This window comes from Nematostella vectensis, chromosome 8 (assembly GCF_932526225.1).
Source record: "Nematostella vectensis chromosome 8, jaNemVect1.1, whole genome shotgun sequence".
In the NCBI taxonomy this organism is placed as follows: Eukaryota; Metazoa; Cnidaria; class Anthozoa; order Actiniaria; family Edwardsiidae; genus Nematostella; species Nematostella vectensis.
Window position 1 is genome coordinate 11,816,692 of NC_064041.1, and position 24,051 is coordinate 11,840,742.

The 24,051-nt window shown below is 38.9% G+C and overlaps 1 protein-coding gene across 1 annotated transcript in view; it reads right to left on the minus strand.

Moving 5' to 3' along the window:
- Positions 1–24,051, minus strand: part of LOC5515332 (E3 ubiquitin-protein ligase UBR4) — a 99,576-nt gene that overhangs the window by 69,586 nt on the left and 5,939 nt on the right. Inside the window, exons 8-32 of the mRNA XM_048731809.1 lie at positions 23,664–23,898; positions 23,254–23,392; positions 21,767–21,933; positions 21,353–21,604; positions 20,855–21,086; positions 19,886–20,106; positions 18,760–18,993; positions 17,021–17,284; positions 16,519–16,614; positions 15,993–16,112; positions 15,313–15,536; positions 12,145–12,314; positions 10,998–11,247; positions 10,116–10,352; positions 9,546–9,748; positions 8,346–8,547; positions 7,474–7,680; positions 5,755–6,001; positions 4,839–5,057; positions 4,098–4,361; positions 3,642–3,845; positions 3,092–3,274; positions 2,451–2,565; positions 1,796–1,992; positions 438–750 (exon numbers count right to left, since the gene is read on the minus strand). Coding sequence (XP_048587766.1) covers positions 438–750; positions 1,796–1,992; positions 2,451–2,565; positions 3,092–3,274; positions 3,642–3,845; positions 4,098–4,361; positions 4,839–5,057; positions 5,755–6,001; positions 7,474–7,680; positions 8,346–8,547; positions 9,546–9,748; positions 10,116–10,352; positions 10,998–11,247; positions 12,145–12,314; positions 15,313–15,536; positions 15,993–16,112; positions 16,519–16,614; positions 17,021–17,284; positions 18,760–18,993; positions 19,886–20,106; positions 20,855–21,086; positions 21,353–21,604; positions 21,767–21,933; positions 23,254–23,392; positions 23,664–23,898 — 5,195 coding nt within the window. The remainder of the gene's footprint in view (positions 1–437; positions 751–1,795; positions 1,993–2,450; positions 2,566–3,091; positions 3,275–3,641; positions 3,846–4,097; positions 4,362–4,838; positions 5,058–5,754; positions 6,002–7,473; positions 7,681–8,345; positions 8,548–9,545; positions 9,749–10,115; positions 10,353–10,997; positions 11,248–12,144; positions 12,315–15,312; positions 15,537–15,992; positions 16,113–16,518; positions 16,615–17,020; positions 17,285–18,759; positions 18,994–19,885; positions 20,107–20,854; positions 21,087–21,352; positions 21,605–21,766; positions 21,934–23,253; positions 23,393–23,663; positions 23,899–24,051) is intronic.

A 24,051-nucleotide genomic window follows, 5' to 3' on the forward strand; every position in this document is an offset into this window, starting at 1 on the left:
ATACAACAATTTCTTAGAAGATTAAAAATTGAAAAGATTAAGAAGAGAGGGTTAAAACATGATCAACACTCGATAATAAACTAAACTTTATATTTCCAAATAAGTAGCATTGGTGTTAGAGTGCTTACACTAAAACCTAAATAATACTTATTTAGTATCTATTTAGGCACTATCATTCAACCAGGAAAATTTAAGAACTTTTATTGTCTAAAATAGTCACTAAAAATTAACTATAGTAGCAGTAACTATTTAGATTTTATTTCATTGACATAGTGTAAGCACTCTATTTGTATAAGTTTACCATAAAAAAAGCACCACAATAAAGTCATAACTTCTTTGAGCACAGCTTTCTTGTAGTGCCAGGGGAATAAACTGGAGCATAACAATTTCAATCAAATCCGGAACAGCTAGTTAGATAACAGGCCACAGAAACTGACCTTGAGCGTAACTGAAGAACAGTAGCTGCAAGGTGTGCGAGTAATAAACAGATACGCCACCTCCCGCCACAGGACCCCCACTAGCATCTTCAAGCTCAGGGTGAGACACAGGCACCGTGTTGGTCAAATAGAATGGGCCCCCTGTGGCTGCACTGGCCTGGTCCATCGGCTGTAGGTAAATGTGGCCAGAGGATGACATCAAAACCATACTGCGTTCATCATCATGGAACACAAAGCTGGCATCACGCACTTTGCCGCTAGGTAACACAAAGTAATACTGTGGGCTCAGGGCATCTGTGGCCAAATCGTAGATCTGCGTGGAGAAGGATAATGTTAACTGCTGTGGTATTTAATCAAAAGGGGTCAACGCACTGAGTTTTAAATAAATGTGTGTTTAAACCAAATTATGCTAAAAGTGTGCTGGTAAAGTATGCTTTTGGTTTATGTACTGTATCAATTTACGGATCACTTCACCTATCTGGAACACGTAGGACGATATCATCGTCCTACATTATATCGTCCTACGATTTACGTTACCGTAGACGATGTTAGTTTATCATCTACGATTTAACATCATGGACAATTTACGTTTATGATTTATGTTACGATTTACGTTACAATTTAGGTTTACAATTTTCATTTTCCTGCTGGCTGTCTAAGACACCGGACTCCTTTTATAGGATTAGCCTATATCTGGACAGGGCTTTGGTTTTAGTCCAAATTTCCTATTGATGTTGGTTAATTTTTACCATAGTCCTGCTGGCTGTCTCAGACGCTGGACTCCTTATATAGGATTAGCCTATATCTGGACAGGGCTTTGGCTTTAGTTCAAATTTTCTATTTATGCCGGTTAATTTTTGCCATAGTCCTGCTGGCTGTCTCAGACGCTGGACTCCTTTTATAGGATTAGCCTATATCTGGACAGGGCTTTGGTTTAGGCCAATCGTAATGTAAATCGTTACGTAAATAACATAAATTGTAAAGTAAATCGTCCACGACGTTGAATCGTAGATGATAAACCAGCATCGTCTACAACAACGTAAATCGTAGGACGATATAACGTAGGACGATATCCAGATAGAATATAGGATAGGTGAACTGGTCCCAATTTAGTGGTTCCAGATACGTGAAGTGATCCCAATTTAAAGCGTTTGAATATTGATAAAGCTTTCTCCAGTTTTTTCAATAGTTTTACTGCTAAATGTACTAAATTCAATTAATTTTCACACTTTAGCTAGGCTTATGAGTAGGTTAATATAGGGGCAAGAGTTTATGGCATAAAAATTACTCCCTCTATTAAGCAAATCAAATGGCAATCTGGTTGACAATCTTTGATAATAATTGCACACATCCCTCACCTTTACAAAGTCCGCTGTGACCACTGCAAGCTCTGTCTGTGACCCTGGTAACCACACAGCCTTGATGATAAAGCTCCCTGTCTCAAGCTGTGGGTGAAGGGCAAGATGGTCTACCACTGACCCAGAGCTACTGAAGGTAAGCACATGACAATCCTTCAGTCCACACACGGCCAGGAAGTCCTCGTTGCACTGGTTACCTGTAAATAAGAGAGAACAAAATTAATTGGAGAATACTGAGTGTTGGTGGCTAGATAGACTTAAAGCTGCATTATCACCAGTTTACTTCCAGTCGATTATGTAACAATCCCCAATCTCTGTGAAACATATTTCAAATTTGTAAAAGTGTGTCTATTGGAAGTTTCTTTGAGGATGTGACTGATAATATAGGGTGGATTGATAGTGGTGGATTCTAATAGATTCTTTTGTCTCTTGATGGTTGAGGTTTCCTCCGGCCCTTAGAAAGTAAAAACTGGTGACAAGACGGCTTCAAGTGAAGTAAGAAACAGCATAGAGTAAAACCCCAGCCCCTCTGAGGCAGAACTCGCAGTTCCAGCACCCCCTATTCTCCAATGCCTTGCAAGTCCAATGAGGGTGTTGTGAACATTGTTGAAAAAGACCTGCAGCAGTATTGGACCAACAATACCCCATGCTGTACCTGTGATGGAGAGCACGGTGAATGGTACTTGAGCTGTCGCCAGCCGGGTCAGGGTCAACTTTCTCTTGCTGGAGTCTGCCTGCTTCAACAGGGCAGACAACTGCAACACTGTTATCTAAGAATAGAAATAAAGGTTATCCTTGCTCTGTGAAGCAACTCTTACAAGCTTTTGTAACATAACACACCACACAACATGGTCACAAGCAGCCACAACATAGCCATGTCATAACCACGCATAAAACATAAAACCGATCAAGAAGAATCATCTGTCTCTAAAAAAATATAATTAAAAGTTCTGTGAAACCGCTTTGCCAACAGCAGATTAGTGTCTGTACATTCTCAGGAATTTTTGCTGTGCATATAAGTCTATCCGAAATTTAGAACGGCGAAATTTAGGCGAAATTCGGCTAGAACTACATTTGCCTAAAATTTTTGCTTAGGTGAAAATTCGCCGATATTTCGGGAGCGTGCCAAACAAAAGAATTTCGGCGCCGCCGAATTTTCAGCGAATTACGGGTGTTTTCAGATGCCGAACGTCGGCGAATTGCGGCATTCTGTCAGTACTTAACTAAACACTTCACTACCACTCAACCTGCAGCAGTCTACACAAACACACAGCACAAGACCATTTACAGACCCACCTTTCCTTTCTCGTGACTGACGGCAAGGTGCTGTCGACGGCCTTTAGGTGATGCCAAGCAACACATTGCAACACGTCGTAACACATGTGCACCTATCAGCTGCCGGATAGTCTGTCCTTGCTCACCACTGAATGTCATGCGGACATTCTCAAAGGCTCCTTCTTGTGAACCGAGGGTAGGTACCTGACGATTACAATATGGGCAATTTAAATTATGTTGGCTGTCCTACAGCTTGTGAATGTCTTAGTGGCACTTCACTGGTCTAGTCCAGACTGAAACCCATAATCTGGCCATATATTTAAAGGCAGTGAAACATGGTTATTAATTAGAATTTTTTATCATCCATAAATATTGAAAATTAAACATGAGATGGTTAGACGTCTCATTGACATATTTACCACTACTGGTAGTGTATTGGACATTAATTAAATAAAATAATCACTGTTATTCAACTCTGGAGACTTTATTTAAATATCCTCAGGGCAGATGCTAACCTCAATACATTACAGGGCAAGAGTCTCCCGCTATAACATATTCAACATGCACTAACCATGAGTTGATCTGATGTCTCGATTGTCTTCTCTTCAGTGTGAAGGTCATCAAGTGCAGTCTTTAGGAGCTGGGCAGCACTAGTAGCTGATGATGAGTGACCGCTAGACTCAAGAACAGGGCTCATGAGGGAATTTAGTAGCTGCAGTACTGATGTCATCAGGGGTGAAGTTTCAAGCATCTTGAGCAGTGAGTCCTTTTGTTTCTGCACACAAAAGGTAGGAGTTATGGTTTTATAAATATAATTTATATTTTATTGCATACTTATGCTGATAGAACTGTCTGATATTATTCGCAAACTAAACTGCCTTTTTCCAGCCATGATAATAAATCAAGAAAGCATTCCTCAATCTTGTCTCATCATCCTCATCCTTTGGACTCATCGTAGATGGCCCACACAAACCCTCTCCACACTCTGCTGCAGTTAGACACCTATACAGAGACCCAAGACCTTTACCTCAATTTGACTGGCTAGTGCTTGAATGGCCTTAGGAGTTGTAGATGCATCCTCAGGACCCAGCCCCCCTGAGGCAATACTAGCAGAACCAGCACCCCCCTGGCCACCATTGCCATGCAGGGCGGAGCTGCTGGAGGACCTTCTTGGGGCGTTGTCTGTCTCTTCTAGTGTCTCGTCTGATTCAGGTCCATTAGCAAATGCTGCTGTCGTGGCATTAGATGAGTTGGCATCCTTCATAATGCTAGGGACTCGTTTGACTAATGCCTGGGAAAAAAGGTTTCATATTAATGTAATTCAATACTATTGAAGACCCTTTTTCAGAAATGTGTAACAGATCTTTACTGCATAAACACACACACAGAAACAATGCTATTGAGATGCATATTTCAGAAGCAAACAAAATCCACAATATTAATGCTTTGTTCAGTATTTAACAGCCTTTGTCAGCCACCATTTTGTCATCCTAACAAAGTACCAAGCATGAGAAAGCATCCATTTCCATCGGCTGATTTGGGGAAGCCAATGCGATATCTTTGGTTGAATTTGCTGAATACAGTTTTAAACTTTATTTTTAGATGGTTATTTCGAGATTTTAGCACATTATGTGCCTTCCAATATTCAAGGGAAACTATAACAAAGGTGTGGCTGACAAGGGATATTTAAGTATGAATATAAAATGACAGAGTCGATAACACCAGTAAAGGTACGAGTATCATTCCAGTGCGCACATTGACATGTTACCTGACAACTGCCGTCTTCCTTAGCACCACAGTCGCAGAAGAATGACCCATACTTGGCGTAAGTGACATCATGGTCTTTGTGACACACCTTGGCACAGACGGTGCACACTCCGACCCCATCGTTCATCTTGCACGTATGGCAGTGGTACCAGTGCTGGTTCATGAACTCTTTCTGGGTGACAGTGAATGTACAGAGCTTGTTGCTTAATGAGTCCTCGTCCTGAAAAAGAGAGCAACAGTGTGGATCAGGTATTTGGTTCATTAACTTATTCTGTCGGATGATGAACATGCAAAGCTTACTGTATTTGAAAACAATCTTTGGACATGGATTACTGTTTAATGAATTCCTTTATCCTCTTTTAATGTGGAGCATGCTCAATTGTTTAAAGTTACTCTTAAATATAATATCATCACAGACACTGTCACTGTCTCTTCTACAGCACTATCATCATAACCACTTGCACAATTACAATCACCTCTACAATCGTTGTCACTACTCTTTACCATGGCTGTCATCTTCTTTGCCACAAACACTGTCACCACCTTGCATACTACAATCTTCACTGCATTATACACTCTTCACCCATGCCGTTATCTTCATCACCACCTTACATATTACAATCGCCACCATCATCATAGGCTACATACCGACTCTTCAGTATGGCTACCATCTTCATCCCAAGACCACCTTTAATCTTCATCATCATCATGTCATATTCACCAATATCTCAATTATTACAATTGCCACCATCATCATACCCTAAATACCGACTCTTCACTACCACTATCATCTTCATCACCAATTCATTTTTTACAATTGTCACAGTCATGCCCTACATCCTTACTTTTTACAGCTGAAATCATCTACATCATGACCCCACTTAACATAATCATCACTGTCATCATACTATACATACCGATTCTTCACCACCACTGTCATCTTCATCACCACCAATGTCGTCCATCCAGTCAGAGTCCAACTCCTGGGCAGCGGTATCCCCATCTGTATGGGTAGCCCGTGGTGATGGAGGGCTCTCCTTATACATAGTGTGCCTTAGTGCCAGGACAAGCTCAGCCAGGTAGGCTAGCAACGGGCCTACCATTTCTACAGAACTGCTCTCCTGCCTTGAGGGTGCTGGGTCATCTGTGTGAAGTTCGGATTGGCTGAAGAGGTATCACGGTCAGAAAATGTGGAATATAGGCAACAATAAACCCGAGAAGTAAAATGACAACAGTAACATGATGAAATACTACCCAAGCAAAATACCACAGGCATGTCTTTGTAGGTTATATAGGCAACAATTAACAGAAGTAAAAGGACAATAATGGCTGTAGCAATTAAAAAAAAAAACAGAACTAACAACACTAACTACAATGAAAAAAATGGCATGAAATTTTCCAATTTTTAATATATAAGCTCAAGATTCCACATACATGGAGTTCCTCTGACCAAAAGCTTAATTCCAAATTTTAAAGAAATTTAGAGGATATGAAATTTAGATATTAGCGAGCAAACTTGGCTTAATTTCTGATCAGAGCCCGATTTCTCCCTAAAAACGAGGAGAATTCATACTTGAACATTTGAAAATTGCACTTCAAGCCTCATATCTCGAAGACGAATCCATTAAAAAAAAATACTTTTTGATATGTTGTTTTACATAACATAAGGAACCTCTATGCAAAAATTCAAGCTTACCGAAGTTAACCAGACCTTATTTTGGGAAAACTTGCCATTTTTTGCTCTGTTAACTACAACATAAAACTAAAGCAACCGAGAAAAAGCATCAGCAACAACAAAAAAGAAACAACAACAGCAACCACAACAACAACAACAACAGCAAGCAACAACAAGCAACAACAACCACAACAACAACAACAACAACAGCAACCACAACAACAACAACAACCACAACAACAACAACAACAACAAGCAACAACAACAACAACAACAACAAGCAACCACAACAACAACAACAACAGCAACCACAACAACAACAAGCAACAACAACAACAACAACAAGCAACAACAACAACAACAGCAACCACAACAACAACAACAACAGCAACCACAACAACAACAACAACAGCAACCACAACAACAACAACAACAGCAAGCAACAACAAGCAACAACAACAACAGCAAGCAACAACAAGCAACAACAAGCAACAACAAGAACAACAAAAGAAAAAACAACAGCAACCACAACAACAACAACAACAGCAACCACAACAACAACAACAACAGCAACCACAACAACAACAACAACAACAAGCAACAACAAGCAACAACAAGCAACAACAAGAACAACAACAAAAGAAACAACAACAGCAACCACAACAACAACAGCAACCACAACAACAACAGCAACCACAACAACAACAGCAACCACAACAACAAGCAACAACAACAAAAGAAACAACAGCAGTAGAAGTGGAAGGAATAGCATCTACTGTACAGCAAAAGTGATAAAAATATATCATTTTGTTACACAGTACATATCTAGCCAGCCATTAGCAACAAAGACAGATAAGCAACATATTTTGTTACTTAGCAAAATGAATAACCTCATGTTGCCAAGTATTTAAGCAATGAATAGCATTGAGAACAGCAATGACAAAATTTATCTTTCTGTTACCAAGTATGTAGCCAGCCAATAGCAGCCTGGCAAAGCAAGATGTGTCCATTGCTGTCATTTCCACTTGCCAGGATAGAGGCTGTGTTGATCACATCACTGAACTTGGCCCCAGCACTGGACAACTCCTTCCCTGCGAGCTCCAGCAGTTTGCTTCCCAGAGGAATCAGGGCCTTTAGCAGAGCTGTGGACACACTCTGGCTAACAGCACTGTGGAAAATGAACATTTAGTCATTTTACAGTGGAACAATATGCAATGAGGACACTAAAGTAGAACCTATAAAAATCATTTGTTTTGTTTTCAATTTTCACAATTTTCCCTGCATTGTCTTGTTTTTTTTTCTTAGACCATACATCACACAAGATGAATGGACTGAAAAAGAATAAACACTGATGAATTTAATCTTTAAATTTATCTAGACTACATCTATTTTAGCTCATTTCCATGTAACCGCCTCAATTGTTAATTTAACTCAGAATTCCCTTATTTGTTGTTGAATGCCTGTAGACTGTTTCAAGTTGTCTAGTTTCATGTGATTATGTGTCCCTGCACAGGAAAAATAAAATAAAATAAGGAATTTGCTTCATTGGATGAACAAAAAAATTTCCACCAAGCACCCTGCCACATGTTTTGAAAAACTAGCCATCACTGCCAGTGCTGAATAATGTATGTGCATGCGCGTGCTCTGCGCGTGATTTGTTTGATAATGAGGGAGTCATAACAAAAATTATAGCCTTAAGTTTGGTCTAGTTTTCTTAGCTTTCGCCAAAATGTGACAGTTCGCTGGTAAAACGCCGGCATTTCAAAACAAAAAGGCTGGTTTAACCATGCGGTACTGGAACTAGTCTTGCATTTTTCGCACTGGCACCATTACCTTGTATCTTTGACCAAGTGAGATGCAAAAGACTGCAAGAGCATCCTATTGTCCGCCATCTTGCCGGTATTCTCACAGTCCTCTTGGATGCCAATGACAATCCTGGTCAGCCACGCCTCAAGGGCGGAAGAAGGGATAGAGTTCATCTCAGACATTGCATGGCACAAAGACTTGACGGCTGTTTCTGATGCATGCTTCTCGCCTGCAAGGTAGTCATGATAAATTGGAGAATCAATTGCACAGTGATTTCAGTGTTACTTCTTCGCAAAGCAACAGTCAAAATCATGCAGAATGATCAAATTTTAGGTGTATCCAGGTTGTATACTTACCCGACTTAGACATTAAAGAGAGTAAATGTAATGTAATCAATCAAACAGAAAATTGCTTCCTTTCTTTGTATTTCGTACATAAGGATGGAGTGAACAGGAGGGTTCTCTGTTGTTTTGTTACCCACTCTGCCCTATTTTAATTGATCTTCTAAATACAAGTGTTACTAGTAAAAATCATGAGCTTAGGGACATGAAAAACCATGATGATGATAAAAATCAAGATGACACAACTAAAAAAAGATGATGGTGTGATATAAGCACAAAGATCACAATAACCATGATGGTTAGAATAACAATGACATATCTCTAAAGAAGATGATAATGGTGTGATAAACAATCAAAACAATGATGACATATCCTAAAGAAGATTATACTAGTGTGATAAACAATCACAACAAAGATGACATAACCTAAAAAAGATAATAATGGTATGATAAACAATCACAACAATGATGACATATCCTAAGGAAGATGATAATGATGTGATAAACAATCACAATGATGACATATCCTAAAAAAAGGTAATAATGGTGTGATAAACAATCACAATAATGGTAACATATCTCTGAAGAAGATAATAATGGTATGATAAACAATCACAATAATGATAACATATCTCTGAAGAAGATAATAATGGTGTGATAAACAATCACAACAATGATGACATATCTCTAAAGAAGATAATAATGGTGTGATAAACTATTACAACAATGATAACATATCTCTGAAGAAGATGAATGTTGTGATAAACACAACAATATCAATATGGTGTCATACACAATCACAACAACCATGATGATGGCCTGGTAATAATGACATCATTAATTAAGATGATGATGGTGTGTAGTATAGAGGCGAATTCAGGGCTCACCAAGTTGCAGGATCCTGACTAGCAGCTTCAGTGTCCTGTTGACATAGTTGAGGGAGACGCTCTGGTTTGATGACAGAACGATGACATACACCAACTGCTTCCCGTCAAACTCCTCATCAAGCAATTCCCGTCCAGTATGACGCTCCAGCAAAGATTCTACATATTTCCAGCATTCCAGCAGAACCTCTTCCCCAATGTACAGGCTTGAAAGACGTGAGACAAATAGTACTTTAACAACCAACTCCAAACATGCACCCATTTCTTGAGTCCCCTCTCAGGGTCACTCCCCAACAAAAATAATAACAAATAATATACAGACAAACCTCTTGAACTCTGAGTAAATACAATACAATGAAACCCAAATAACTTTAGAACTAAATTAACTAAAACTACAGTGTTAATGCTGTCCAATTTCTTAACTCAGGTAAGTTTTCAGAAACCCTAAAATCAAGCCCTGAAAACAGTAACATCCAAGTTCCTGCAATACCTGTCTTTGTCCAGTATAGCCTGCTCCCTCAGAAACCCTAAAATCAAGCCCTGAAAACAGTAACATCCAAGTTCCTGCAATACCTGTCTTTGTCCAGTATAGCCTGCTCCCTCAGTAGTTTCTGGCAATTCCGCAGCACATAACAATGGAGGCTCCTTGCAAATGCCTCACCATCGGAACAGCCAACCACCCTTTCCAGGATACCAGAAGTCATCTCCGCCACATATTCTGTGGTAACGTCAACCATCAGAGGAACACAGCTGCTTGTCAGCTCTTCAGCATACACCGTGTGGATGGAACCTTCTTCTTTCGGGCACCACCTGGAAAAATCCATTGAATTAGAGTACATTAAACACCTGCATATACTAAGAACCTCGAAATTTCAAAATAAATAGATTCTTATAAATTGGGGTGCCTTTTTTTCCTTTTTTTCTTATTGGTTCTTTTTTTTTAATTTGTGCCAGACAATAACAGTCACTGATCAGAATGCCTGTTAACTATAACAATCAATGCTGAATCAAATCAGTATTTGAGTGATCTTTCAAATAAGAATCCATTCTTCCCTGCCAGGATGATAAGGTTCCTATAAAAATGTGCTTAAAATTTCCAATTTCAGTCTGTAGGTTCTTTCTTTAGGTGTTCACTGGATTGATCACCAAACCCACAAATAGTTTGGCTGAATTTCAAATTCTTGCAAACTCTTGGGAACTAAACAGACAATGAAACCAATCCAGTTCGATTCAAATGAAAATGAATAAAATGAATGCATTAAAACTGTCCATACTTTGGCCATGTTGACTAACCACAAGTCGAAGAAACAGCACTACCATAAAAGGTAAAAAAACAGCACTAGCATTCAGCAATGCAGGCACTGTTTGCACATGGCTTTAGTATAAAAATGCCCTTAGACTGAATAAACAATAGCACTAACTGATGGACTGACTGACCAACTAAATTGAACTCACATGATGAGGTCAGCTGCCAGCTGTAGCAGTGACTTTAGAGTATGCTTGAGACCTGGTGCGAGCCAAAAGGGGTTGGTTCCGCACATGGCTGACAGGTGGGCAGACACCAGGGAGTCCAGGAAGTTTTCTATGGTGTTGGTGGTAGCACTGTCTTCACTGGCATTCTTGCGCCAGGAAGTAATGGATGGGAAATTTGACAGCACCATGTTGTTCCATTTTAATATTGCTACTTGGACAACAGATGGGAGACCTGTAACAGGGAGTGTTTTTTCATTTTGATGTTTCATTTTATATTTCATTTTATTATTTCTGTTTAATTCGGCAAGTGCTTACAGCATTAGTAATTACAATCAACAACATCAATATAATCAAAGCTATCAATCTGACCACTATCACTACAACAAATGCATAACTATCATCACCACAGTGCACTTCCATTGCCATTAGTACTCCTAGTATAATCATCACAATCACTATCATTATCTTGCCAACACCATCACCATCTCCATCACCATCACCATCTTCATCACAATCACCATCTCCATCACCATCACCATCTTCATCACAATCAATCATCATCACCATCATCATCTCCTTCACCATCACCATTACTATTACCATCATCACTATAACTATTAATCATGAAGTTGTCATCATAAACGTGACAATGATATTTATTATATCAAAACCATCACTAGCATCACTTGCTACATGGTTACATGTTTTGTCACTCATTTTATTCAAAATCTCATAAGTTTCTCCAGTACCCTTCAGAATCCAATATGTATTATAGTATGAAGCTTTTAATTGCATATTCTTAAGTGATTTATTGTTAACAACAACACTTAAGGCCGCATTGTCGCCAGTTTACTTCCGGTCAATTACGTAACAATATCTGATGATTTTTAACGGAAAAGGTGAAAAATATATTTTAAAATACTGAAAGCAGTGTGTCTATTGGAAGTTTCTTTGAGGATGTGATTGATAGTTTAAAGCGGATGGCCTGTAAAATATCTCGGATTTTAATTGATTCTTTTGTCTTTTAACGGTTGAGGTTTCTGTCGGACCTCTGGAAGTAAACTGGTGACAATGCGGCTTTAATATGTTGCATTATGATGACCATAAAAATCTAGTTATTGCCAAGTACCTGTGCAAACTGTCATTGATAGCGACGGCTGCTTTGGCAGTTGCATACAACCGATCTTTATAACATTGGAGTAGGCAGACATGGCCTCAGGCGAGAGTATTCGTCTGTTTTCCTCTGACAAAGCTTGGCACCCCAGCTGCTCTTCCACCACACGAGATAGTAGAGAGAACCTGGAAATAGTAAATCAGATATTAACAAATAGAATAAACATTTTCACTATTTTTAAAGCATTTCTAGGTCAAGTTAACACATTGACCCCTCAACCGGCCTGCACTGGCTTTGGGAAGTACCCACAACCCAAAAAATTCATAAATTAAAAATAAACACAACAAGATGAAGATACTCAGGCATCAGTCTAAGGGATACATGGTCTTGCAGATATGCATCCAACCAAGGTGTTGGCATCTACTCTTAAGCCAAATAATAGCACAGGTTCTTTGACAAATCTCAAATCGAACAAGAAGAGAAAAGCAGAATCACCCCTCTCAATAAAACGCTCAAAATACCACACAAGGGAGAGAAATCAGCAAACACAGCTCAAGACACAAATAGATACCTTTATTCTGATCCTCCAGGTACATTTCCTTGGCCTCAAGACACAATGTTCATTCCTTGAAGGATTGTACAACCACGAAAATATCTTTACGTATTGCAAAGCATTCTGGGAGATCCAGGGGAAAATTCACGAGGGGAGGGCCAGTCAACACTCCTCTCCCCAAAGTCAGATGGTTTTTTATAAGTCTTTTCACCCCGAAGCCAAACGAATCAATTCCAGGCCATACAGACCCAGAATAGCAGTGTAAACAATTTTGCAATCAATTTGGTTTCAGAAAAGACAGCATTTAGGAGAGCTGTGGTGATTCATTAGAAAATTATTTTCTCATCCGGGCAAAGCCAAACAAGAAAAAATCATCATGAATCCACCTTTGCTTGCAAATATCCATAAGCAAAGCACTCAATTATACCCCAAAAGACTTCATGATGTCCTGAGACACTCTCCTAATATGCTCATAGCTGTATTTTTGATGAAAAATACAAGCAACCATCAACTTGTGCTGGCTTCAGCACATCGACGAGGGATTAAAAGTGGGGACTGCAAAGCACTGTTGGGAAGCTTGGATACCGCTGACTAGGTGCAGCTGTGTTTGACTTTGACGGGCTGTATAAAACTCAGAATAGGGGGGGAGGTATCTGTTTTCAGTCTGTTTTTTGTAAATTCAGCTCCAAAAAAGCCAGGAGTCAATGGGTTAATCAACCACCCCTAGATTTTAATCAAAATAACTAGACCTTTTTAGACTTGTGCTGTGACATACACCAGTGGATTGGATCACATATATGCCATTTCTAGCAAGTGAATATCTTTAACCTAGAAAATAGATTTTTTTTTACTTGGACATGACTGGACTCATTGATAGGGATGATATGCATAGCTTTTTTAGAAAAAAATGCCCAAGAAAACATCAGATTCAGGCAAGGTTTTGTGATAAGATTACTTTGACGGTGAATATACAGGAAAAGTACCAAAAGTGGGTTGACACTGCTGCTTTGAATTTATAAAGGCAAATATTTTTATAGAATTTGGGCTCCCTGTGGTTTCCCTAATGGTTTTAACATAAGAATTATCTGTTATAATATCAGCCATAACTTAAAGGAGGCTTGTTTGTATATCAAGCAGAATTTGCCTACACTGTTGTATGCACCTAAGCTTGCGAAAAATGCATTGTTCTCAGGCAGTGAGGCAAGCATGATTTTTAGGGTGTGTTGGTAAACACATTGATCCCTCAACCGGCCTGTACCGGCTTTGGGAAGTACCCACAACCCAAAAAATTCATAAATTCAAAATAAACACAACAAGATGAAGATACTCAGGCATCAGTCTAAGGGATACATGGTCTTGCAGATATGCATCCAACCAAGGTGTTGGCACCTACTCTTAAGCCAAATAATAGCACAGGTTCTTTGACAAATCTCAAATCGAACAAGGAGAGAAAAGCAGAACCACCCCTCTCAATAAAACGCTCAAAATACCACACAAGGGAGAGAAATCAGCAAACACAGCTCAAGACACAAATAGATACCTTTATTCTGATCCTCCAGGTACATTTCCTTGGCCTCAAGACACAATGTTCATTCCTTGAAGGATTGTACAACCACGAAAATATCTTTACGAATTGCAAAGCATTCTGGGAGATCCAGGGGAAAATTCACGAGGGGAGGGCCAGTCAACACTCCTCTCCCCAAAGTCAGATGGTTTTTTATAAGTCTTTTCACCCCGAAGCCAAACGAATCAATTCCAGGCCATACAGACCCAGAATAGCAGTGTAAACAATTTTGCAATCAATTTGGTTTCAGAAAAGACAGCATTTAGGAGAGCTGTGGTGATTCATTAGAAAATTATTTTCTCATCCGGGCAAAGCCAAACAAGAAAAAATCATCATGAATCCACCTTTGCTTGCAAATATCCATAAGCAAAGCACTCAATTATACCCCAAAAGACTTCATGATGTCCTGAGACACTCTCCTAATATGCTCATAGCTGTATTTTTTATGAAAAATACGAGCAACCATCAACTTGTGCTGGCTTCAGCACCTCGACGAGGGATTAAAAGTGGGGACTGCAAAGCACTGTTGGGAAGCTTGGATACCGCTGACTAGGTGCAGCTGTGTTTGACTTTGACGGGCTGTATAAAACTCAGAATAGGGGGGGGGGTATCTGTTTTCAGTCTGTTTTTTGTAAATTCAGCTCCAAAAAAGCCAGGAGTCAATGGGTTAAAGTGATTGTGTGTCAATAGCCATTTTGTCACCCGAGTAAAATAGGTGTGGCAAAGTATCCATTTCCATCAGTTGTTTTTTCGGAGAGCTATTATGATATTTTTAATTGTAATTGGTAAATGACATAAATAAACATCTTTATATTTTTTTCCATAGAATGTCCTTCAACCATGCCTTTGCTATTGCTAAATGCAGTGGTCTACTTTTAATAAAACATAAAAACATTAATGACCCACAATTAAAGTCTGATAATTGAAAAGCAATATCTAATAGGTATGTCAATTAATTACTTGGATAAGACTTTGGATGCTTTATGTGGCTTGGTATTCAGTACTGTAGGAGCGTAAAATGTTAGGCGTGATTTGCCTGCATAAATTGTACAGTGAACAGTCTTACCTTGCAAACTTCTGGAATGGTGGAATAAGTTTGAGGATTACTGGCACCAGTTCCTTGGCTATCTGCATGACCTGAGTAAGGTCAGGATCCTCGTCTATATTACCAAACAGCTTGTCCAGCATCAGATGTGTCTTGGTGACAATAAGATTCAGAGCCATTACCCAGTGAAGGCTAGGAAGGCCTGAAGTATCGAGGTTCCCGGAGAACTCACTCAAGTCTGACACCTGCAAAAAAAGGGGGAGAGTTCTAAATGTAAGTGATGACATGGGATTACCATTTGGAGTTAGAGGACCTAGTTCAATCCAGGTACAAAATGGTCAAGTCAAAGTCGTAGAAAGGTGCTACAATATGACTACTGTCATGTTTAACCATGGGACAAACATTGTTACAGGTGATGGTCTGGGTTAGGTTATATAATTTTTTATATAAATCTTGACAATGTTCCCCTTTTGAAACGTTTCAATTCAATTTAGTTCAATATATTTGTTTCCTTTTCAAATTTCTCCTCGTAATCTAGAATGTGAAGTTTTTCACTTCTTACATGAGATTACTACAAGTAGGCTTGCGCTTCCAGGTGTTTTTTTTGAAATATCAATAGTCTAAATAATAATACTTCACCTCTTGAAGATATATCTAGGTTATGATATTGTGTGGTTATGTTTTTTCAAGACTATGCCTACCTCTTGCAGGTATTTCTTGGTAATCGTGATCGTCTCAGTAAGGTTACCACTCAGTCTAACAGCAGTAGCCAGGGTGGATTCAGCATCTTCTTTTGCGACTCCCTGCGCCACTAGCCAGCTCTTTAACAGTTAAAATAAAATCATTTAAACTTCCTTGACAGCTATGATGTCAGATCATCCCTAATAATTATTTGGAAGCCATGACAGTGTGATATTGAAACCAAAAGAAACTCAGGGTATATCCAGGCATGTACCCAGGTAGCATATCGATATTATTTGACTTTCCTTGAAATTATTCACTATTTGGTGGCCAGGAGGGTGTACAAACACCCTGATCACCCCTAGGTATGTATAACTACATTTGCACAAATAATGCATAATATAAAATAATTATTATTAATAATAATTATTTTGTAATTTTTTTTTTACTAGAAAAGGTTCCTTCCTACATTAGCTAGAGATCCTGTATCTGAACAGATGTTCTCCAGGTCAAAGATTGAAGAAATAGCTATGGCCTAGATTGTACCTTGAGAAAGTCCTGGTATGTGGTGTCTAGCCCACTGCACATTCGGCCAGTCCAGTGAAGGTTACATAGCAGATAAGACAAGTGCTTCTTCTCTAACTGCACATAAAAAACATAGCATAATAATACTGACTTTACCTACAAAATTGCATGCAAAAAGACACTCCACTGCCTATATAAAACAGTCTAGGACCAGAAACATCCTATTCCTGTGTATAAAATGCCTCTAAATAGAACCATTCTAAATAGAACCACTCTTAATAGAACCATTCTAAATGCCATTCTAAATGCTTAGAAAAAAGGAAATCCCTAGCACTCTTTCCATAAAAAGTTGCAAACTAGCCAACTCTTTTAACTCACTAAAGTACTGGTTTTTTTTATTATTATTAAAAAAAGAGGAAAAATATATATGAATAAAGATGACTTATTGATTATTTGCTTGTGGAAAGCAAGGACTTATTCCAGGCATTGTACAATGTTTTAAGTTTAAGGGTACAGTACTTACCTTGTTACTAACACTTTTAAGCTGCAGTTCGTTGAGAAGTTTGTTGAAGTACTGGGCTGATGGTGGCAGTGACCCCAATAGCCGCCAACACAGTCCAGTGCAGTGGCGAATGACAGCTGCATCTAGGGGTTTCAGCTGTGGCTGGCCTGAATGGTGTAGCTTGTCACACTGGGTGCCTGCCATCATTAGGGTGAGTATAGCAGAGTAGAAGTCATCATAGGTGTAGCCTTCATCTCCTTTCATTTTCAATAGAATCGTGCAGCCCTGAAATAAGCAAAATAGCATTTAAACAATAGGTGGTCCAAAATCCCCAAGAGAAGAAAATGGCTGGAGTGGAGGTGGGGAGGAGAGACCGACTATGAATTCTGTGTATGTACATCTTTTATCTAGGAAATAAATCAAGACAAGGTTAACACATTGACCCCTGAACCGGCCTGTACCGGCTTTGGGAAGTACCCACAACCCAAAAAATTCATAAATTCAAAATAAACACAACAAGATGAAGATACTCAGGCATCAGTCTAAGGGATAAATGGTCTTGCAGATATGCATCCAACCAAGGTGTTGGCATCTACTCTTAAGCCAAATAATAGCACAGGTTCTTTGACAAATCTCAAATCGAACAAGGAGAGAAAAGCAGAATCACCCCTCTCAATAAAACGCTCAAAATACCACACAAGGGAGAGAGATCAGCAAACACAGCTCAAGACACAAATAGATACCTTTATTCTGATCCTCCAGGTACATTTCCTTGGCCTCAAAACACAATGCCCATTCCTTGAAGGATTGTACAACCACGAAAATATGTTTACGTATTGCAAAGCATTCTGGGAGATACAGGGGAAAATTCACGAGGGGAGGGCCAGTCAACACTCCTCTCCCCAAAGTCAGATGGTTTTTTATAAGTCTTTTCACCCCGAAGCCAAATGAATCAATTCCAGGCCATACAGACCCAGAATAGCAGTGTAAACAATTTTGGAATCAATTTGGTTTCAGAAAAGACAGCATTTAGGAGAGCTGTGGTGATTCATTAGAAAATTATTTTCTCATCCGGGCAAAGCCAAACAAGAAAAAATCATCATGAATCCACCTTTGCTTGCAAATATCCACAAGCAAAGCACTCAATTATGCCCCAAAAGACTTCATGATGTCCTGAGACACTCCCCTAATATGCTCATAGCTGTATTTTTGATGAAAAATACAAGCAACCATCAACTTGTGCTGGCTTCAGCACATCGACGAGGGATTAAAAGTGGGGACCGCAAAGCACTGTTGAAAAGCTTGGATACCGCTGACTAGGTGCAGCTGTGTTTGACTTTGACGGGCTGTATAAAACTCAGAATAGGGGGGGAGGTATCTGTTTTCAGTCTGTTTTTTTGTAAATTCAGCTCCAAAAAAGCCAGGAGTCAATGGGTTAAAATGGTATGCTTTACACCTTTCTGAAAACATAGTAAATGTCAATTCTACGCTGATGCATACATATCTGCAACTTAAAATTCCAAGTGAAAAAGGTAACTTGAATTATTTGAATTGATTTCTGTTTTAACCCTGAATTTTCTGTTTGAAGTATAATAACATTTAAATAAACACAAAAATAACAACATCAACAGCAACAACAACAACAACAACAACAATAATAATAATAATAATAATAATAATAATAATAATAATAATAATAATAATAATAATAATAATAATAATAATAATAATAATAATAATACTGTACTTGTCAAACTCACCTTGTCAAGCATGTGGTAGTCATCAACTGAAGAGGAAGCAGGTCTGACATCATAGAACCTTGGGGACATGGTGCATATGTCAGTCTGGCCAGTTGCCATGCCAACAGAAGCATAGTACTTCATAGCAGCCTGCTGGTAGTTTTCCTCCTCTTGCCCGACAAAACTGAAGAACATGCCCTGTGGAATGTCATCATCCGATGGACTTGAACTTCTTCTAAAGAGGTTATGCTGGACCTGCATATTGAACAGTTGAATAAGAGCAGTAATCAACTGTAATGTGTGGATGGAAAAGTGCACAACTTTTCATATAATTTTTTTTGCAATAAGCACACAAGTTATTCAACCTATGAACTATGGTATCTGCTTGTGTGTCATTTTCTTAAACAATGAGAGGAAACTAGGTAGAGGACAAAAAAACAGGATCACACTTGTTCTATAGAACAAGCCAGAAGTTTAGCCAATCCTCATTTCACAAGAAAAGAGGGGAGCATCTACTTACAGTATGAGCTTCTGGAAGGTAGATATTATTGTTTATTATTATTTTTTATTAATTAAATGGTTTGTATAAATAAGCAATACAAATAGAATTGGTTGATTATGGGCCCTAGATGAAAAAAAATCTTAAAATGCTTTACAATAAATATTTTTTTATCCTCATTTGATTGTGCCTACCAGAACTAATGGAGGCATAAGATCCGTAATTTCATAAGTTCCATAAGTTCATGTACTGTAGGGCATGGGTGAGTCTGCAGTAGGGATTGGCCGAGCATGCGTTGTAATCCCATCCAAGGAAGAAAAATGGATCTGGTCCCTCCTTTCCTTTGTTGTTATCTTTATCTTACAAGGTGTAATAAGATAATGTACTGTCTGTCTAGCTGATGTGCAATGACTCTTTTGAGCTATCACTGTCCAGTAAGTGCAATGCTTCAGGCTTTACTTTTGGGCTTTGCTCTTCAGTGTCTGTCAACTATTTGTTTTTGTCGATGAGCAATGATCCTTTAAGCTAATGCTGTCCAGTAAGTGCTTAGCTACCCCTTATTATTACTCCTGGATCAGTTTCTGAAGGGAAGTTGTCTGCTCCTACTTATGTATATATACTGAGCCCATGGAAGTTAATCAAGCACACCTGTTTCAATAGTTCCTCTGGGGGTAAGGAGAAGTGATGCAGCATGTAGTCTTGAAGCAAAAGCAGCCTTGACAGAATGAGCGGTGTGCTGGTCAATAAGGTAGGTGATTTGGCAACAGCCATGAGCGCCTCGGAACACTTCATTAGCAGTGCTTCACGTTGGGCAAATGACAGATTATGGAAGATAAACAGCAGCAGCTGGAAATGCTCTACATTGATGTCTGAAAAAAGGCATAATGAACAGAATAAGTTTCAAATTGTGACAATGGAGTTGGTTTTATTTTTTCTGGATACCAGAAATAGTAAAAAAAATACATTATGTTGCCCTTGAAATGCCTTCCATGATATTTATAAACTTTTCAAAATTTCACTGGAGAAAGGTTTGCCCCCATAACAACCTCCGAAAATGACCCAAAAATCAATAACACAAAAAGATTACATTGACGACATTTTGTGTGTTCAATCAATTATAATTATCTGATGAGTAACATGCGCGTCACGGTCGTTTATATAGTAGTTCAAATTTATTCATGGATCGAAATTCTAAGATTCCAATTGGACGCTGAAAGTGAGAAATAGAAAACAAACCAATGATACCTTAGTTTTTGTTCGTTCTCGTTTTGCTCTAGTAGACATTTGAAACTCTATTTAATCTGCTTTTGTTACCGCCCTTTTGTGCTCACATTACCCACATTTCCCAACAATCTTTTGTTAACTATGGTTAGCACTAAATACATTGTGCCAACAAGCAATTCACAAGTTTATTATTCTTGTTTTTTATAATTATGCTAATTTTCCAACAGCAAAACAATGGGTTCTGCGTATAATCCGCACCCCTATTTTGAATGTCATTTTTCCAGTAAAAAAGTGCACATTATATACCAGGAAGTACCGTACTAAAAAAAGCAGGTTTCTTGTAAAAAATATTTCCTTATTTCAAATTAACATGGACCTTATACTTGTAATTACCTTCAGTCTGAAGAGAAATTCTTTCTGACATTGCACTGTTCTTGAGGGTGCTTATGAACCTGGTCCAGACCTGCACAAAGTCTGGTAGGTCCAAGAAACCTTGCTGTTTATAGAACCTTTGTCTTCTACCCAGCAGAACCCTAGCAAGTACACCCAGACTCCTGGTGCTGACCCTAAGAGGCCAGGCACCCTCTTGGTCTGGCGACAGCCCCAATTCAGAAAGCAGAAGGTTCTATTAAAAAAACTTCAGGTTACGTACTGATACATGCGATATAGCTCAAACCTCCAGGGGAAGTCTTAATAGGTTATCAGGAGTTCATCTTATCAGGGGACAAAAAAAGCATGTGCTAACAAGAAATATTGCAGCTTTTGTTCCAGGGTTGTCACCCCCAGGGTTATGGATATATGAGTGTTAAACCTGGAATGTGTCTGGCATGGTTATGAAAACATGAGTGCTGTACTGGAGTGTGTTTTGCAGAGTTATGGATACATACGTACCTGGAGTGTGTCTGGCAATATTTCTTCTACCAAAAGCACATGTCCTGCCTGGTCCACAGCACTGCACAGGGAGCCGAACTCAGAAACTTTACAGAGCACTGTATTTTTGTCCAGATCTTTCATAATGGCAGCAAGGCCTTTAACAAGTGGGGGTGTAAAAGAATCCTTGACATAATGCCGCAGCTCTGTTAGCTGATTGGTCAGGAGATGATTCACAACAAACTGCACTGTGCGTGCTGCCAGAGAGAGGTACTGCAATGACAAGACGATTTTGGGAGAGTTTAGGCACAGTACTGTAGGTAAAAGTCATGAAATGGTTTATTATGGTCCCGTGTCTGATTGTGGATGAAAACTTTGTAGTTTGGAATTCATGAAGGTGAGTTCACAGATTATGGAAATAAAGTTAGCACTTACAGCTTCTGGAGTGATTTTGGATGTCCCTTTTCCAGAGCTTGTCAGACTCTCTTCAGATAAGTCCCCTTCATCTGTATCATCTTTGGCAGAGAAAGCCTCTGACTTGTCATAACCAGGATCAGAGGAAAGGATGTCCTCAAATAGTCTTCCAAATAGGGAGTCTTCATCTGTAAAATAATCAAGTTTTTTTTAATTATTGTAGTTTTACAAGTGTTCAGAGATGACTATTTGTTTTCCATGATTATCAATATAATCTTTCTCAGAAGGGTGGTGATAAATTACAGTAAAAACCCATGTGCATACCTGCCAACCCCCCAGTTTTGCCGGGAGACTCCAGTTTTTTTAAGAAATCTCCCAGCCTCCTGGTATTTACCTTAAATCTCCCGGTTTATGACCAAATTTTAATCAGTCAGGTTGTTTTTGAAGCAGAAGTTGTATTTTAGCCACAAACCTCTGTAATTCATATAGTTTGTATTCTAGTTGTAATAAAGTTATGACATTTTCAGGTTTTTTGAACTAAATAATCAATGAGCCTTTTCCAGGCATTTCTTGGAGACCACAGGACTACCGCAATACCAAAATGCTTGCAGATATCGACCAATCAAAGTTGAACATTTTCACACAAATTGTCGGTAAATTGGCTCATACTTTGGAGCTGTTTTCGCCCGAGTCCTAAGTTAGGAGGTAAATCATGCTGGCCACAAACTTCAAACTTCGTGTAATTGGGACACTCAATTTGAAAACATGTTGTCGAAAGCTAGTTCCAGATTGTATATTTTTAGGGTGTGTAAGTACTATGGACACTCTTCACATGACCTCAAGGTGCTTTTTAATAGTCTTTTAATGTCACTTTTTACCTACGCGATGGAGGTCTGGGCCTCTGCCCACCATACTTACTATCTCTCACGTATAGATAAGTTTTGCAAAAGAGCTTTTCGTTATGGTTACACTAGCGAGTACTTTCCCATTGCTGATCTCATCTCTAGGTCAAGATTACTGGGAACAGCAACCACCAACTCCACGATTTATTGCCCCCTCAAAGGAATAGGTGTCTGAGAGCTATAACTACATTCTGCCTCGTGTACATACTGAGAGCTTTAAGCGTTCTTTTATTAACAGATGCCTTTTCAATTTTGTAAAGACCTAATCCGGTACATAGATCTCTAATGTAGTATCCAGTAATGTTTATGAATTTACAAATAATAGTTTGTTTTTCTCACTAGAATTGTAAAGTTACACGTTTGCATGTAACTATTGTTTTTAATAAAGATCCTACCCACCCACCCACCCACCCACTTACCTACCCATGATCTCAAAGTCCAAGTACCCATGATCTCAAAGCCCAAGTCCTCTTTTGCTACAGTACAGTGTAGCTCACAAAGCACATTCAAGATCACCTCACAAGCAATAAGTACACAAATTGAGCCCTAATAAACATGGGTGGTCCCATCTTCATACTTCCTATGAAATAAACAGAATTGACATACCCTCACTACTCCCATCTGAATAGGACACAGTTGCAGGGTCATCTCTTTTTGACTGAGAAGGAGTTTTCTTTCCGGAGTCTGCCTTGGCTGGTGTTTTGGGCTTTGGGGTAGTCTGATTAGAGGCCATGGCACTGGATGCCTGAAAACCAATAGCCTTTAACAGTGGATCACACTGATTTTATCTCACTGTATATATTTTAGTATACACATATTCAAAGGAATGCTTCAAGGACCAACAGCAAATGTCTTTTTTGTAAATTTTGTAAATTTGTATATTTTTTTCAAAAAGCAGGTATGTAAATACAAATAATAAGTACCAGTACCAATAGCATCATGAGAATTGCATCAAGATAAAAGCAAGACTTTTCTGCTGATATTTTTTTTCTCGTAAAGTGTTGTTATGCACTTACCGTACGATATAGATTGGCAAACTGCACGAGAAGAATGTTAACAAGAGGTACTCTGTCCATTAATATCTGCATCCTCTGCCATGCTGAACAGGATGAGGTGACCTTGAGAGAGTCGGCATGTTGAGCATCATCCTCACGTATAACACCTTCCACTTGAAGCTCTTCCATCATAGCGACAAGCAGAGAAATTGCACGGGATGCCATGGCAACCACATACCCATTAGTACCAGATAGCCTACAGATATTGATAATGAAAACATTAGCTGTACAATATTATTGAGATCTATATACCACATTATCCACATGATCTTGAAGTAGAAGTGTGACACACAGATCTTCTATGTCCTATGTTAACAGAGATGTTCTAAGTCCCATTTAAACAGCATGG